The 14,715-nt window shown below is 61.7% G+C and overlaps 1 protein-coding gene across 2 annotated transcripts; it reads left to right on the top strand.

Moving 5' to 3' along the window:
* The first annotated feature begins 904 nt into the window (after nucleotides 1–904).
* MYL3 (myosin light chain 3) lies at nucleotides 905–6,065 on the top strand. 2 transcript variants are annotated; one of them, XM_037130077.2, is made up of 7 exons: nucleotides 905–1,093; nucleotides 3,384–3,411; nucleotides 3,541–3,690; nucleotides 4,362–4,535; nucleotides 5,446–5,523; nucleotides 5,609–5,651; nucleotides 5,836–6,065. In XM_037130077.2, the coding sequence occupies exons 1-6, from the start codon at nucleotides 983–985 to the stop codon at nucleotides 5,635–5,637; spliced, it is 570 nt and encodes a 189-aa protein (XP_036985972.2). In that variant the 5' UTR covers nucleotides 905–982; the 3' UTR covers nucleotides 5,638–5,651; nucleotides 5,836–6,065. The 2 variants fall into 2 exon arrangements, with proteins under 2 accessions (XP_036985972.2, XP_053525513.1); XM_053669538.1 differs by lacking the exon at nucleotides 905–1,093 and adding an exon at nucleotides 1,177–1,215.
* The last annotated feature ends 8,650 nt before the right edge of the window (nucleotides 6,066–14,715 follow it).

Genomic DNA, 14,715 nt, shown 5'->3' with positions numbered 1-14,715 from the left:
GGCAGAGGGCCGGGGCAGCTCAGGGTCTGCAGCAGGCAGACTCAGAGGAGTGTGGGTACCACGGGCCCCAGGGGCTGGGGAAGAGCAGCACTAGGAGTGAGGGGAAAATCAGGCACGGGCCTCGCCGTTGAACGGGGCTGGACGGCCGCCCTTGAGGGCGAGGCACCTGTTCTACTGCCTCGCAGGGTGTTCTCCGGGACCCTCAGGCTCCCGGCGGGGGCTGCAGCGGCCTGGTTGCCATGACGCTCACACGCCAGCACACAGGCCCGCCCTGACACAAGCACATGGGGCCCACACTCGGAGGCGGGCTGCAGCCCCCGCCCCAGAAGACAGAGCTGTGGCCCGCACGGACCCCCACACGGAGAGACACCAGAGAACATGCAGATCTATACGCCCTCCCACCACAGACACGCAGAGTCCCTCCCCACTCGAACCCCCAGATGCAGAGATGGCAGGGCAGGCACGCAGGACGCACCGCTCACTGCCTCCCTGCCGCGCACAGACCCAGACAGACCCCTGGGGACTCCCGGCACAGGCGGGAAGTTTAACTCAGGAGGCGCCCGGGGCGGCCAGGTCCCTGTGCCCCACCCCGACACCCACTCGGTCCAGCCCTTGGCGCCTGTCGAGTGGGTCGACCTGCTGAGGGACAGCAGGGCCCTGTGCCTGTGGGTCTGAGGGTGTGCTCGGTGTTGAGCAGTGGCCTCTGTCCTCCCCTCCCCTCCCCCTCCCCAACAGGTGATTGGGAGGAATGGACAGCCCTCCCTCTCCCCCACCCATTCCTGAGCCTGAACAATGCCCTCCCCAGGCCCCAAAATAGCCCCTGAGCCTGGCCAATGCCCTTTTATAGCCCTGTCCCTATTGTGCACTGTGGGGGTGGGGCTGGGGGCAAGAGGTGTCCCAGATAAAGGCCGAGGTCGGGAGGCTCACCTACCCTGCTCTCTGCTTCCTTCTCTCCACCTCTTTTTCTGCACTTACAGCCCCCATGGCCCCCAAAAAGCCAGAACCCAAGAAGGAAGAGCCTAAGCCGGCTCCAGCTCCAGCTCCTGAGCCTCAGGTCCCCAAGGAGGAAGTGTTTGATGCCTCCAAGATCCAGGTGGGCGTGGGAACTGGGTTTCCGGGCTGGGTTTCTGCACCAGGGGCAGGGCCGGAACTGGGTCCCAGAGTGCACTGGCTCCGGGTGAGTGGTGAGCTGAGGCCAGGAGCTCCTGTGCACAGGTGAGACCAGCCCTGGGGGCTTCAGGCATTGGGGGGGGGGCTGCAGCGGGAGGGTGGAGGCAGCTATCAACAGGGCTCCCCAGTGCTGCCGAAGGGGATATCTTTTTTTATATAAAAAGATTGTATTTATTTTCAGAAAGGGGAAGGGAGGGAAAAAGAGACAGAAGCATCCATGTGAAAGAGAAACATTGATCAGTTGCCTGCCTTTTGCACAGCCCCAACTAGGAACCTGGCCCACAACCTAGGCATGTGCCCTGACTGGGAATTGGGCTGGTGACCTTTCAGTTCACAGATGGTTCACAGGCCAGCTGCTCAATCCACCAACCAGAGAGCATCTTTCCCTTGCCCTTCTCCTGGGAACTCCCTCACGTCCTTGGGGATTCCTGGAACCACCCGCCCCAGCCCTGCAGCTGGGCAGGAAGCCTCCTTGTCCCGCTGTGGGGTCTCGGGTCCATGCCAAGTTCCCCAGGGTAGACAGGGCGGGGAGGCGGGAGGTAAGGCCCCTGCCCAGGCTGGGTCACACTCACCCCAGCCGAGGTGCCTGAGCCCCAGAGCGGGCGTGGGGGGGGGTTAGCTTTTAGGTGGGGAAATTGAGGCACAGGCTGGGAAGTCGTGCAGGAGGCTGGTCTTAGGCTGTGGCCAGTGGCCCCGAGAGCCCTTCTGCAGCTGTCTAAACTTGGAGGACCGGCCTGACTCCCACCTGTGGCATTTGCATAGCAGCACGCACCCTGCATCCTGCCCGTTCCCCGTTCTTGGCTGGCCCCCAGCCACAGCGGCCGGCTGCCTGCCGGCTGAGGCGGAGCCCTCCCAGCCCCTCGGGGCTCCCACGGGCCCAGCGGGACCTGCAGCCCTCTGCACAGATTGAACTCCCATTTGAGAGCCTTTCCTGGAGGTCCTCGCCTTGTCCCTCCAGACATGGGTTCGAATCCCTTCCCTGCTCAGAGGCTCCGTTTTCTCGGCTGTGGAATGGGGCAGCCGCCCTCCTAGAAGGCTGTTATGAAATGTTCACATCTACTGCTCCCTGGAGTGGGCTTCCTGAACTCCGGCTGCCCCTCAGGCCTCAGGCTTGTGTCCCACCACGTCCCCTGGTGAGGGTCCGACCACCCTGGATTCATGGTGGCATTGTCCAGTCTCACTGGGTCTGAGGTTGGCACTCACTCCCTTCTAAGAGGAGGGGATAGTGAGGCCCCTCAGGTGTCCTCCCAACCCCCCAGGTGGCTGGTGAAGAGCAGAGGGCTCTGCCAGGAGCCCGGGAAACCTGATGTCAGCGGGCTTCCTGGTTGGGGAGAGCTCTCGGGGCCCAGGGGACGCTCCAGGGCAGGGTGGCAGGGGCAGGGTGTCCCTCTCGCTGCTGTGTACTATGGAGGTTGGCAGGACCCCAAGACAGCAGAAGCGGGAGAGGTGCCAGTAACGTCGCCCTGTGCCAAGCTCCTTTCTCTCCTACAACCTTGACCTTGGGGCAAGTGACTGGAGTGATAAAAATAGATCTGGTATCTGATGAGGAGGGGGAGACCGGGAGGGACCAGGTCCCAGGAGGCCTCCCGACCTCAGGTGTCCCCGGTGTGACTTCAGCAGCACGGCCCTGGCTCCCTGCCCCATGGATGGAGGTGTGCACAACCCAGGTGTGGGCAGGGCCCTGTGAGGGACAGTGCCCAGCCTCCAGGGCTCTGTGAGGGTGGACATGTGCACACACGTGTTGGTACATACACTCACATGCGCATATCACACACACACGCACCTTGTCGAGATGAGCTCTCCCCTCTTGCTCATGCGGCCGGTCCTGTCCACTGGGCCCCAGCCAGGCGGGGTAGCCAAGCCAGTCTGGTCAGATCTGTGGCTTCAGGCACCTCTGTCCGGGACCAGAGGCCTCAGGTAAGGCCCACCCTGAGCTGCAGACTCAGGGCACCAGGCCTTCCTCCTCACCGCTTCCTACCAGGTGTCAGGGTTTGGGCGCTGTCAGATGCAAGGCCTCAGGGCAGGCGGGTGAGGGAGCAGGAGGGTGTCGAGGTGGACGGCAGGAGGTCCTGGGCGATGCAAGCTGGGGTGCTCGATGGAGACAGGTGGGACGGCTGAGGAGCTGAGGGCTGGGCTGGCCTCCAAGTGACCAGGAGGGTGCCTGGCCCTTCCCTCCGAGCCAGGCACTCAGGGTCTTTGGGGTCTCCTTTCAGATCGAGTTTACACCGGATCAGATTGAAGGTGAGTGGGGTCTTGACCCTCGGGGCTGCAGGGTTGGGCCTGGGGCCCCAGTCTGAGAGTCGGTCGGCAGTGTGGCCGAGTGTGGGGGCTCCCGCTGGGGGTGTCCACAGCTCCACCCTTTCCCGGCAGAGTTCAAGGAAGCCTTCATGCTGTTTGACCGCACGCCCGGTGGCGAGATGAAGATCACGTATGGACAGTGTGGGGACGTCCTGCGGGCCCTGGGCCAGAACCCCACACAGGCTGAAGTGCTCCGAGTCCTGGGGAAGCCAAAGCCGGAAGGTTGGTACATCTAACCTGAGAGCTCCCCACTAGTGCCAGTTCCCCAGGAGACCACCAGGGGGCGGTGCCATCTGCAGTGGGACAACCCAGGACCCTCCCTGCTGTGCACTGCCCTCCCGTTGCCTGGATGAGGACATTGAGGCTGGTGTCAGGGGATGCTGACGAGGTGACGAGCAGTGCTGCTTTGCTGTCCCCCCTGGCCCCGTGACGATGCACCAGGCCTCCTGGTCAGAAGGGACTGACAACAGTGCAGCCTGGCTTCGGTGGCTGGTGTGAGCGGGACCAGGGGCCCCACTGCCCCTTCTTGCCCCCTCGGTATCCCTCTGTGGGTCAGGGCCAGCTTCCCTCGCCACACTGGCCAGAGAGGGTGTGGTTCAAAATTCAAAAGGGAAGATTCCAAAGTCCCGGGGGAGGCTTCTATTGGCTCAGCAGCTCCAGACCAACCACAAGTGGCAGGAGGGCGGGGCCTATGAAAGGTGGAGGTGAGCAAGGACTGTTTTCCAAAAGGAGAAGGGAGGTGCTGGACACAGCCCTGGTTCTCCCTGAGAATGGCGGAGGCTGTGTGAGAGCCCACTTCTCGGGTGACCGTGAAGCGCCCCATGGGGGTGGAGCGCTTTGGGAACCGTGTGAAGGGGAAGGTCTGCCTGGGCCTCAGGACGCTCTCTCCACAGAGCTCAACACTAAGATGATGGACTTCAACACGTTCCTGCCCATGCTCCAGCACATTGCCAAGAGCAAGGACACGGGCACCTTCGAGGACTTCGTGGAGGGGCTGCGGGTCTTCGACAAGGAGGGCAACGGCACGGTCATGGGCGCCGAGCTCCGCCATGTCCTGGCCACACTGGGTGAGGGCGGCCTCACCTGGCCCCACTGCTCCGTGGGGGGTGGGGCATCCTGGGAGGAGCTACTCTCTCGGCCCCCCTGAGGCCCGTGTCTCATCTGAAATGGAGGGTGACACAGTCAAGGAGCCTCTGGCAGGTGACAGAAACGCAGGAGATTTAGAAACTTAGGTGGCGAACAGAGGAACTATGTCAGCGCAGCTCACAGAACGAAGTGAGAGAGGAACAGCCTGGGCCCAGGGTGGGGCAAAGCGGCGCATCCAGGGGGATCAGCTGAGTCCTGGGGTTCACTGCCTCATGGTCAAGGTCCAGGGCCCTGTCACAGAGCGGCCGAGTAGGTCACGTGCCTGCCTCTTGAGCGTCCTGACCCTCACTGTCAGGTGCCCCCTGCTCTAAGATACTTCTTTCTGCAGCAAATATTTACTGAGCACCTGCTGGGCACTCAGACCTGTGCTGGTCCGTGTGTGTGTGTGTGTGTGTGTGTGTGTGTGGCGGGGGTGGGGGGAGAAACTACAGTTGCCCTTCCAGTGGAGGTCCAGCACAGCTCGCACGCAAAAACACAGACAAGAAAGTGCCCGCCTTGCCTGGGGAGCAGTGGTCCCTCCGTAGTCCCCCCCGCCCTGGTTCCTAGCTCACCCCCACCAGCCTGTGGTGGACAGAGCAGAGGTGCGCTGCTAACTTGAAGGCCAGCATGGCACCGTTAGGACGGGGCCCAGGCTCGGAGCGGGCACCCCAGGCCCTGCCCTTCCTGGCCTGTCGCTGATGCTCCTGATCTCAGAAAGGAGGGTTATGGCCAAGGCCCTGTGGGCCACGGTGGCCGTGCCAACACGAGGCGAGGGGCTGCTGGAGAGGCGAGGCCGCTGTGTCCAGCCCTTCGCTGCTCCGGACAGTGCTGACTGGGCCTCCTGCTCGTCAGGTGAGAGGCTGACGGAAGAAGAGGTGGACAAGCTGATGGCCGGGCAAGAGGACCCCAACGGCTGCATCAACTATGAAGGTGGGCTCAGGGGGGCAGGAGGCCTTCGGGGGCGGGGCCCAGGAACCCAGGCTGGACCCGCCACTCACTCGCCCCTTCTCTCCAGCGTTCGTGAAGCACATCATGGCCAGCTGAACCTCCCCCCGCAGGTGAGACCCCGCTTCCTCCCGAGCCTGCTGCCACCTCTGCCGATTTCTGCCTTGTCCCCGCCCCGGCCTCTGTCGTACGGATCCCTCTTTCCACCTCCCCAACTTCACCCACTCCAGCGCTCAGTTGACATCCTGCTGCCTCACTTGACCCCCTGACTGTAACCTGTGACCCCTTTGCTCTTAGGGATCCCAGGGCGGCCACGCGGGGGATAGTAGGGGACGCTGACGTCAGTGGCCCGGAGCGGCGGGAAGGAGGGGGCACATCTGCAGCAGCTCCCTCCATGCACCCCCAGACCCGTCTGTGTGGCTGTCACCTCCTGCACCCCTCCCCCACGCCGCGCAGGCTGCGTCCGCCTGTGCCTGCCTCTCTGCCCCTGAGCCATGGGCCCTGTGAATAAATGCCTTCTCTCCTTCCTCCTCTCCTCGCCTCTCTTCCTCTCCTCCCTCCTCCCTCCTGCCCTTCACTTCCTCTCCTCTCCGTGGCCCTTTGGTTGACTTCTGTAGATGCTACGGGCCAGTGAGCCCTGGACAAAACCGAGGCCTCTCGGGATGCTGCTCACCTGCTGGAACCGGCCCCATCTGGTGTGCCAACCCTGTGAGCCTGGTCCCCAAGACCCTGGGGTAGGAACAGGGCTGAATGCGAAGGGGCCTGGGGGTCCCCCATGCTCTGCTTGCCCCTCTTACCCTTGAGGTGGCAGCGGGCTGTGGCCCCTAATACGGAGATGCCACCGGAGCTGGAGAGCACAGGCTGAGTGGTCTCAGCCCATGACCAGCAACCAGGGGCTCGTGACACAGGTGGGAAGAATGAGGCCCAGGGTAGAGGACAGCCTCTCTCGAATCACAGCGGGAGTGGGCGGCAGGGCAGGGGCCAGCTTTGTCCCCAGCCTGTCGGGGCTGAAGAGGCCTGAGACGCCTGCCTGACTCAGACGGGGAAACCGAGGCGCTCTGCCCGAGCTGTGGCTGTCGCCCGAGGAGAAGGCCGCGCTGGGGCAGCACCCAGGGTCTGCCGGCGAGTTCCTCAGCCCTGGGCTTCTCAGCAGAAGACAAGCGTGCAGACCCCAAGCGTGTGGCGACACTGGAGATACAGGCTGAGGAGGAACCCAGAGTCGGGAAGGGGCTGCGCGTGCACGCCGGCGTGTGTGCGTGTGCATGTGTGTGAGAGGCGGGAGGCGTTGACATGTTAGATGGCGAGGCTAGTGATGATCTGAGAAGGTTACGGTTGGGTAAAGATTTAAAGAAGTGTATGTAATATCCAGAATATGTAACGAATTTCTGCCCGGTCTGGTGTGGCTCAGCGGGGGGTGGGGGTGGGGCGTCATCCTGCCACCTGAAAGGTCGCTGGTTTGACCCCAGTCAGGACGCAGGCCTGGGTTGCGGGCTGGGTCCCTGGTCAGGGGCGTTCGAGAGGCAACTGGTCGATGTTTCTCTCCCTCACCCACGTCTCTCTCCCTCCCTTCCCTCAAACAATTCCTACAATTCAACAACAACAAAATGAACAACCCAGTGAAAAAATGGGCCAAGGGTCTGAACAGACATTCTCCACAGAAGATGCACATGTAGCCAAAAAGCACATGACCTGACGCTTAACGACCCTCATCCTTGGGGAAATGCAAATTAAAACTATCGTGCCCATTAGGATGGGTATTATCCCAAACCCAGAAAACAGCAAGTGTCGACTGTAATGCAGAGAGATTGGGCCCCTTGGGCACCGCTGCAAGATGGTGCCGCTGCTATGGAAACGGTGTGGCGCTCCTCAGAAACGAAAAACGCAGCCACCGCGTGACCCAGCAGTCCCACTTCTAAGCACACACCCAGGGGAACTGAAGGCAGGGACTGGAAGAGACACCCACACGCCCCTGCCCACGGCGGCATCGCCCGCAGCAGCCAGGGGTGGAGACAGCCCAGGTGCCCATCGCAGACGGGCAGGCCAGCACGGTGGGGGGTATGCGTGCAGTGGATGGCGTTCGGCGTGAGGGGAGGACATTGCTGACACATGCTGCGACACGGGTGAACTTCCAGGGTATTGTGCCAAGGGAACTAAGCCAGCCGCAGACGGACAAATATTCTATGTGATGCCCCTTATACGAGAGACCTGGAGTAGTCAAATTCACAGAGATGGAAAGCAGAAGAGTGGTTGTCAGGGGCTGGGGAGAGGGGGGATGGGGAGTTTTGTTAAAGAAAAGAGAAACAAAAATGAGAGGAGAGATGGGGTGTCCTGGTCTGGGCCTCCCCAGGAGCGGCGCCCCTGGGAGGCGTGGCAGCGTGGCTGGGGGGGAGGGGGAGCGTGTGGGGGAGCGGACGGCTCTGTGGGCAGTAGGGGCGCAGCCTCCCTGGGGACCTCTAGGAGATGGCAGAGTGGTCCCACCGAGGGATGCGGCGACCAGACCACTGATTCCTGACCCCCCATCGGCACAAGTGGGTGCAGGGCCCCACAAAAGCTCCATCTCTCAGCAGAGGCTCTGGGGTGCCACCCGGGGCTGCCCAGGGGACACAGAGGGTCCTGAGGTGGAAGAAGGGAGGTGACAAAGGACCTGTGGCCGGGGAAGAGCTTCGAGGTGTGTTCTCGGATGGTGGCTTATCGGCCTCTCTCTGGCTGCTGGGTGGGGAACGGGCTGGGGACACTGGCAGGGACCGTGGGCAGGCCCCGTGGAGGTGGGGGGAGTGGTCTGATTGCAGGTCGTCGTAGTGGATGGCCGCAGCAGTCTCAGCAGCAGCTCAGGCAAATTCTGAGGTTTCCCAGTTCCTTCCCGCACCTCCGTGTAGTCCACTCCGGCCCCAGGCGCAGCTGCGGTCTGCCCTCTCATGCTGCCGCCTCTGACTGGCCGGGGGGACAGGGAACAGAGGCACCTGTGGCCTCCCCGTGGCGGCTCAGCTGGAGGGGGTGTCTCCGTGTGGCCTTGCTGGACCCCGGCTGGCCTCCCTGGCCAGAGCGGTGGCAGACCCCTGCAGAGGGAGCAGGGCCTCGATTTGGTCCTAATCAGGGCAGGGAGCCACCTGATGTGGCCACTACTCTGCGTAGCCCCAGCTCCTGCTTGTCCTGTGGACCTTGCTCCTGGACCCCCAGCCCAGAACTGCCAAGCTCCCTTCCGAAAGTCTCCAGGGGCTGCAGGGGACTGAGTGGTCTCAGGCTTTTCTTTCAGGGCACGTCCTGGGCTAGGGTCCTGCGGGCAGGGCCGCCCCTGTTCTCAGCCGTCTCCAGGTCAGAGTGGGTGGGGCACAGGCACCTGGAGGGGGGCTCAGCTGCTGGGGTGAGGGTCCGCCTCCCTCGCACCCCCGCCCCAGTCGGCTGGTGGTGTGTGTGTATTTCTTTGTGTTTCTGTGTGTGTGAGTGTGCTGTGTTTGCAGCATGTCTGTGGGCGTGAGTGTCCGCATGTGCACACTTGTGCGTGCCTGTGCTCACTGGCCTGCGTGCTATCTCGCTGTGTGTCTGTGTCTGTCTGCTTGTGCGAGTGTCTGGTGTGTATGTGCTAGGGACTCTGCCGAGTCAGCGCTGGTGCCGAGCGGGCGGCACTGCCAGCCAGGCTGTGGCCTCCCCACAGTTGCGTAAACACTGGTCCCGGCCTCCCCCTCGAGCAGGGTGGTCCAGCTTGTGGCCCCGTGGGCTGGCGGAAAGCCGTGGGAGGGGTCAAGGGCTTTGCCCCCCTCAGCCTGGTCCCCTCCATACCAAAAGCGCCATGTCACGTGCCCCAGGAGTCGGTCTGGGGTCTCTCTGTGTCCCTTTTCCCCCGTCCGGCCTGAGGCCGGGTCTCTGAAGTCTCTCTGGGGTGGCAGGAGAATCCGCCCCCTGGTCCTGGACCGGCCCGAACCAGGGGGTCCGTGGGGCAGCCAGGAAACTGGGGACCAATGCCCCGGGCTCCTGGCAACCTGTCACGCCCTGTGTCCTCTCTCCGGACACCATCCACAGGGACGGCAGGTCACCACTGGGACGTGGGTCAGAGAGCACTGAGTGGGGGCCCAGACAGCCAGAAATTCAGGCCCAGGTAGAAGGAAGTCAGGCAGAGCCTTGAGGAAATCGAGAATCGGAGGAAGACCTTATGTGGTCACCGGAAGGAAAGAAATCCGACTGTGGGGCTCAAACACCCTGCTGCCGAGGGGCAGGCAGAAGGCTGACGAAGATCTTAAGAGAAATCAGGGTTAGAATGGAAGGGTCCAAGCAATGCGGTGTGTGAAATCGGAGGGGCGTGCAGGGGAGGCGGGAGGGGGCAGGGAGGAGCAGGAGAAATTGGGCCACCGTGGGACAGGCAGCCCTCCTGTTGCATAAGCGGTGCTGAGGGGGCCAGGATGGAGTGCTCTGCTGTTGGTCCTGAGGCCTGGGGCGGTGGGGAGGGTGGGAGGGAGGGGTGGGGATGAGCCTGCCTGGGTATAGGGCCAGCCACACCCCAGGGTATGCTGACCCGGGCACCCCAGACAACAGCAGGAAAACCCCAGACCTTGAACCCGCTGACCCAGCTCAGAAGTGTCTCCCTGGGGTTCTCCCGAGTCTCTTCAACAAGCCCCAGGCCTGCCCTCACCCAGCTTTGGGGGTTATTTGTTCCCGCCCTCCCAAAGCCACACAATCCTGGTTTGCCCAGATGCTGACAGAGCACAGCTGGAATGTGGAGCGCGTGTGAGTGTGAGTGTGTGCGCGTGTGAGGCCTCCAGGGCTGGCTGCCCAACGAGCCCCTCCAGTCTCAGCAGCCAGGGCCCCCTGGACAGGGCAGGACCTAGAAGGTCAGGGCTCCTCCCTAGCCTGGCTGAGGATGCTCGAGGTTCCACCGTTCTCTTCCAATCCTTGCTCCCTTCTCTGGCCCGTGCATCCAGGTACCATCCAAAGCCACCGAGGGCTTGATGAGAAGGGCTGTGTCACAGGTCTTTCCAGAGAGTAAGGGAGCTGGAGGACTCTGGAACTCCGGAGATGGGAGACAGTGTCCCTTGAAAAGCCTCAGGTTTTGGCCAACTTCCTGATTTTTATACTTTGGTTCAGCCAAACACGGTCGCTGCTTTCCCCGCCATGATTCTTGTGCCACAGGTCTGGAGGCGTCTGTTTTCTCTCGCCTCTGCCCCTCTTCCATCTCACTCCCCTCCCGGTCTCTTTCTTACCTCCCCATGGTGCTTGGAAGCCACTTAAAGGTGCTCTGGAATAACACGCCCAGCTACCAGCTAACTGGGGTAGGTAGTGAGGACCCTGTTCCAAGGGGTGTGCAAATAGGGGCGGACCAATTCCAGTAGGGAGGCTGCAGAATGGGTCCTCGCTCCGGCAGAGACTGGAAGCACATGGACGCCCCCAGGCCTGGGCCCAACCTGGGAGTGTTCACAGAGGAGAGTGAGGTCACGTTGGGCCTTTCCAGGAAGCTCCTTTGTTCTGCACCTTCTGAGGCCTGTCTTCTGAAATCATGTCCTGCCCCCCCCCTTTTTTTTTTGGCCTTGAGATTTTCCTTTTGTTTTCAAAACAATAGTGGGGGTAGCTGGTGCCTCTTGTTTTCCATGTTTTTGGCAAAATTAGACCTTACGAGTCAATTTTTAAGTTTTGAAGCAATTTCCATTTTTTCCAGTCAACATCTTCCCAAGGCCCTGGACACAGACCCTTGAATGGGGTAGACCCTTTCCAGGCCCAAGAGACATTTGAATCAACTCATCCATCCATCTGTCTGTCTGTCCGCCTGCCTGCTCACACCCCCCCCCCCCATCCAGCCATTATGTAACTGTCAGGTGCCAGCTGTGCTCCATCTGTGCTGATGGACAGAGGCCTGGCCCTGCCCATCGGGATGGTGTGGGGGGTGGCAGGGGCCATGCGGATGAGCCCCTGGGGCTGGCGGCTACAGGCGAGGTCAGCGCTGGGGGTGGGGCACACAGGTGAAGGTACCCCAGCTCCCTTTGCTGGAGTGCCTGCAACCCTGAGATTCTAAGTGTCCCCAACCCCCCCCCCCCCCCCGCCGTCTCCACCTCTGGAGCCTGCAGTGGGAGGTGGGAAGCCAGCGGCAGCGCCTCCTGGTGTTGAGGGACAGCACAGGGGGTGGGGTGGTGCTGCTCTGGCAGGAAGGCAAACCTTCAGTGGTTGTTCCTTGTCTGGGAAGAGAAGCAGAGCTCAGGGCTGAGGGATGGGAGGGGAAGCTGGGCCCATTTCGGGAGCTTCAGGGGTGCCCTCTGCGTGGCCTGGCCAGACTGGAGGGGCCTGGGCTGGAAGCCCCCAGGAGGGTTCTGCATCTCCCGGCAGAGACAGCTTCGGTCAGCTAGGAGCGGCCCCTCTCTCAGGACCCCAGGCTCTGTGCACCCATGTCCCATGGGGTGCCTTCCTTGTGCCAAGGGGGATTCCTGGGGGTAGACCTGGAGGTGTGGGCAGGCCCTGGGCCCCCAGGTTTGCTGTGGATGGTGAGGACCCTCCAGGGCCACATCATGGGACACCGCCCACCCTCCTGGGCACCAAGAGCCCAGCAATCAAGCCCCCTTACCCAGAGTGGACATGCCTGGCTGTGGGGTCAGCAGTGGCAAGATGGCCACAGGGTATCAAGTGTGACCTCCAAACTCAATTCCCAGCACTGCCAGCTTGCCTTCCCCACCTGGGCTCCTGCCTCAGTTTCCCCTGTGGTCAGAGTCCCTCCCGGAGGTGGAGGCCCTGACTCCTGCAGGCTGCTTTCTGCCCCTGCCCCTCGAAATAGGACCTGGGTCAGACCCCACAGAACTCATCAGTCCGAAGAGATCTCGCATCTACTGCGCTTCCAGCGCTTCACCAGGTGCCAGGGCCTTACAGTGACCCAACCAGGAAAATGCCTAGACCAGGTCCTGCTCCGGCCTCAGGCCAGCTCCCAGGCCTTCTGTCCTTGGGCCGTGGCCTTCATGCTCAGACCTGCCTAACTGCTCCCGAGCAAGCGAGGAGGGCTCCCACACCCCACTCCTCGGCAGTGCGGGCTGTGCCTCCTGACCCCAGACTCTGACCTCAAAGTTGGGCAGAAAGGGGCCTCAGACACCTGGGCCGACCTCTTTTCCAGGCCGAGTCTGATGAGCTGCTACTGGCTCGAAGACCCCCAGCGATGGGGAGCTCTCCCCGTGTTTTGCTGGACGGGGCGGCTCTCTGACATCGGGCAAAACTCTGTCAAGGGCCTGTCTAGTCTCCTCTCTAGTCTCCTCTCTAGTTTCCCAGATTCTAGAACTAGAGCCTTAGACCTGACCCTCCCCTTGCCTGGCCCCTCGGTGGTCTGCTGGGCAGACCTAGCCCTCCTAGTTTCTAGGTGGGCCTTGCCTTCTGTAAAACTCTGACGCAGTGAGGAACTCAAGTTGTTAGGGCCCTGAGCAGGCCAGAGGCCTGGGAACTGTCTGCACACTTGCTTCAGTGGGAGGTGGGGGTGACGGGAGACATGGGCTCCCTGTGCCTGGTAGAGGGGACCCCTGAGGTCACCTGTGTAGAAGGTGGCCCACAGGGTCAAGCAAGACAGTGTTATGTATGGGAGGGTGATAGGGGTGCACGTGAGGATCCAAGCTTGAGGGGAGGTAAGTTCGGGTGTAGCCCGTGAGAGGAGGTCCCTGCAGGGGCCCTGAGGCTGTCTCGCAGCCTCAGTTTGCCTTCTGTGCTGGGCTGCAGCCGTGGGACCCTCTGGTGTTCTGAGCCCTGGAGAGGCCCCTTCTGGATTCTGAGCGTGGGGCTCCGGGTGGTTGGGGGAGGTGACAGCTGCTTTGAAATGTGGAGAATAATAAAGCTAGGAATGTCTGAGCTCAGGGGAAAAATAGCCCCCGCGGGCCTCCCACCCAGGAGGAGTGTAATGAATTAAGTACAGGGAGGCACGTTTCATGTAGGGTGGGGGAGGCTAGAAGGCCCCTAATGAGAAACAGGGTCTCGGGCGGGGCTGCTGAGAGCTGGGGGTTTGGAGCCTCCAGACTCGACCGCTGTGGGGTGCCCTTACTCTCCAGAGGCTTCCTCTCAAGCTCCCTTTGCCTGTATGGGCAAGAGAGTGGGGTGCTGACCTCTGACCCCAGTGCTGGCCCAAAAAGGTCAGAAAGAGGAGAAGCTATGGCTGACTCGGAGGGACAGCTCCTCATTCTCACTCTTCCTCTAGCATTTGCTGAGCACCCACTGGGTGGGTGCTCCTGCTAGCGGGACGATGGGGCCAACGCTGCCCCCTGCTGGACTGATCAGACCTGCAGCTCTGGCCAACAGCCTCTTGCCAGTAAGCCCCCCAGGCCCGAGGCTGCCTGCTGCCTCCAGCCTCCACTGCCCCTCTGCCAATCCCTCCCTTCCACTCCTGTGATCCCAGCCCCAGCTCAACTGCCCTCCCCTCCCCCACTGTCTCCCTGAGGATTGGACATCTGGTCCTCGGGTCTGGGGGATCTGGCTTTTCTACTGGTCATTCCCCCCCCACCTCTTGTACCTCTCTCCCCGGTAAACTTAATGTTCCCCCAATAAGACCCCCACTCTCAGGTCTCCCCTCATGCTGTTCCCTCTTTCTTCTCTGCCTGGTGGACCCCCATCATTTACCCTAAAGACTGCTTTCTAAAAGCCCACCCCTTCCCAGAGGGGACCAGGGAACAATGGGTAAGGGGGTAGTCAAACTGTCATGAAAAGGGAGAATTCTCCGAGAGGGCGCTGGAGCGGGGTGAAGCAGGTGCGGTTGTTGCTCGGGCTCCTCAAGGGTGCTGACCCCAGCCTCTGCCGGCTTGGGGCTAGGCTCTCACTTTATTTTTAGGAAGTGTGGGCCCCAACTCGGAGCGCCTTGGCCTGTTCTCCCCCACCCACTTTAATTAAAACCATTGTTTTTCAAGCACATGTTAATTAAAAAGCAAACATGTTTTGCTAAGTAATTTGGAGGCTCTGGTTATGTAAACCAGAGTTATTCCAGTTGACAAATCCCTCACCCAGCTCGCCCCAGTACCCAGGGGGCTGAGGATCCTGGTGGTTACGGTAGGTGCACATCCCTCTGGAGTGAACACTCCCTGGAGAGGTCTAGCTGGGGCATGCGCTCCTCTGCATCTCACAGGTGGGGACACCGTGGAGACATGGAGGTCTAGATTCCTTGCAAGCTCTGCCAACATGTGCTTTGGGCCCTGGCAGTAAGAGCTGGTAAGGAAGGGCGATGGGCCCATATGCCGCACCCTG

The sequence above is a fragment of the Artibeus jamaicensis genome, unplaced genomic scaffold (assembly GCF_021234435.1).
Source record: "Artibeus jamaicensis isolate MK-2021 breed Jamaican fruit bat unplaced genomic scaffold, CSHL_Jam_final contig_519, whole genome shotgun sequence".
In the NCBI taxonomy this organism is placed as follows: Eukaryota; Metazoa; Chordata; class Mammalia; order Chiroptera; family Phyllostomidae; genus Artibeus; species Artibeus jamaicensis.
Note: the sequence above shows the minus strand (reverse complement) of the source record. Positions and strands in the feature narration are given on the sequence as shown.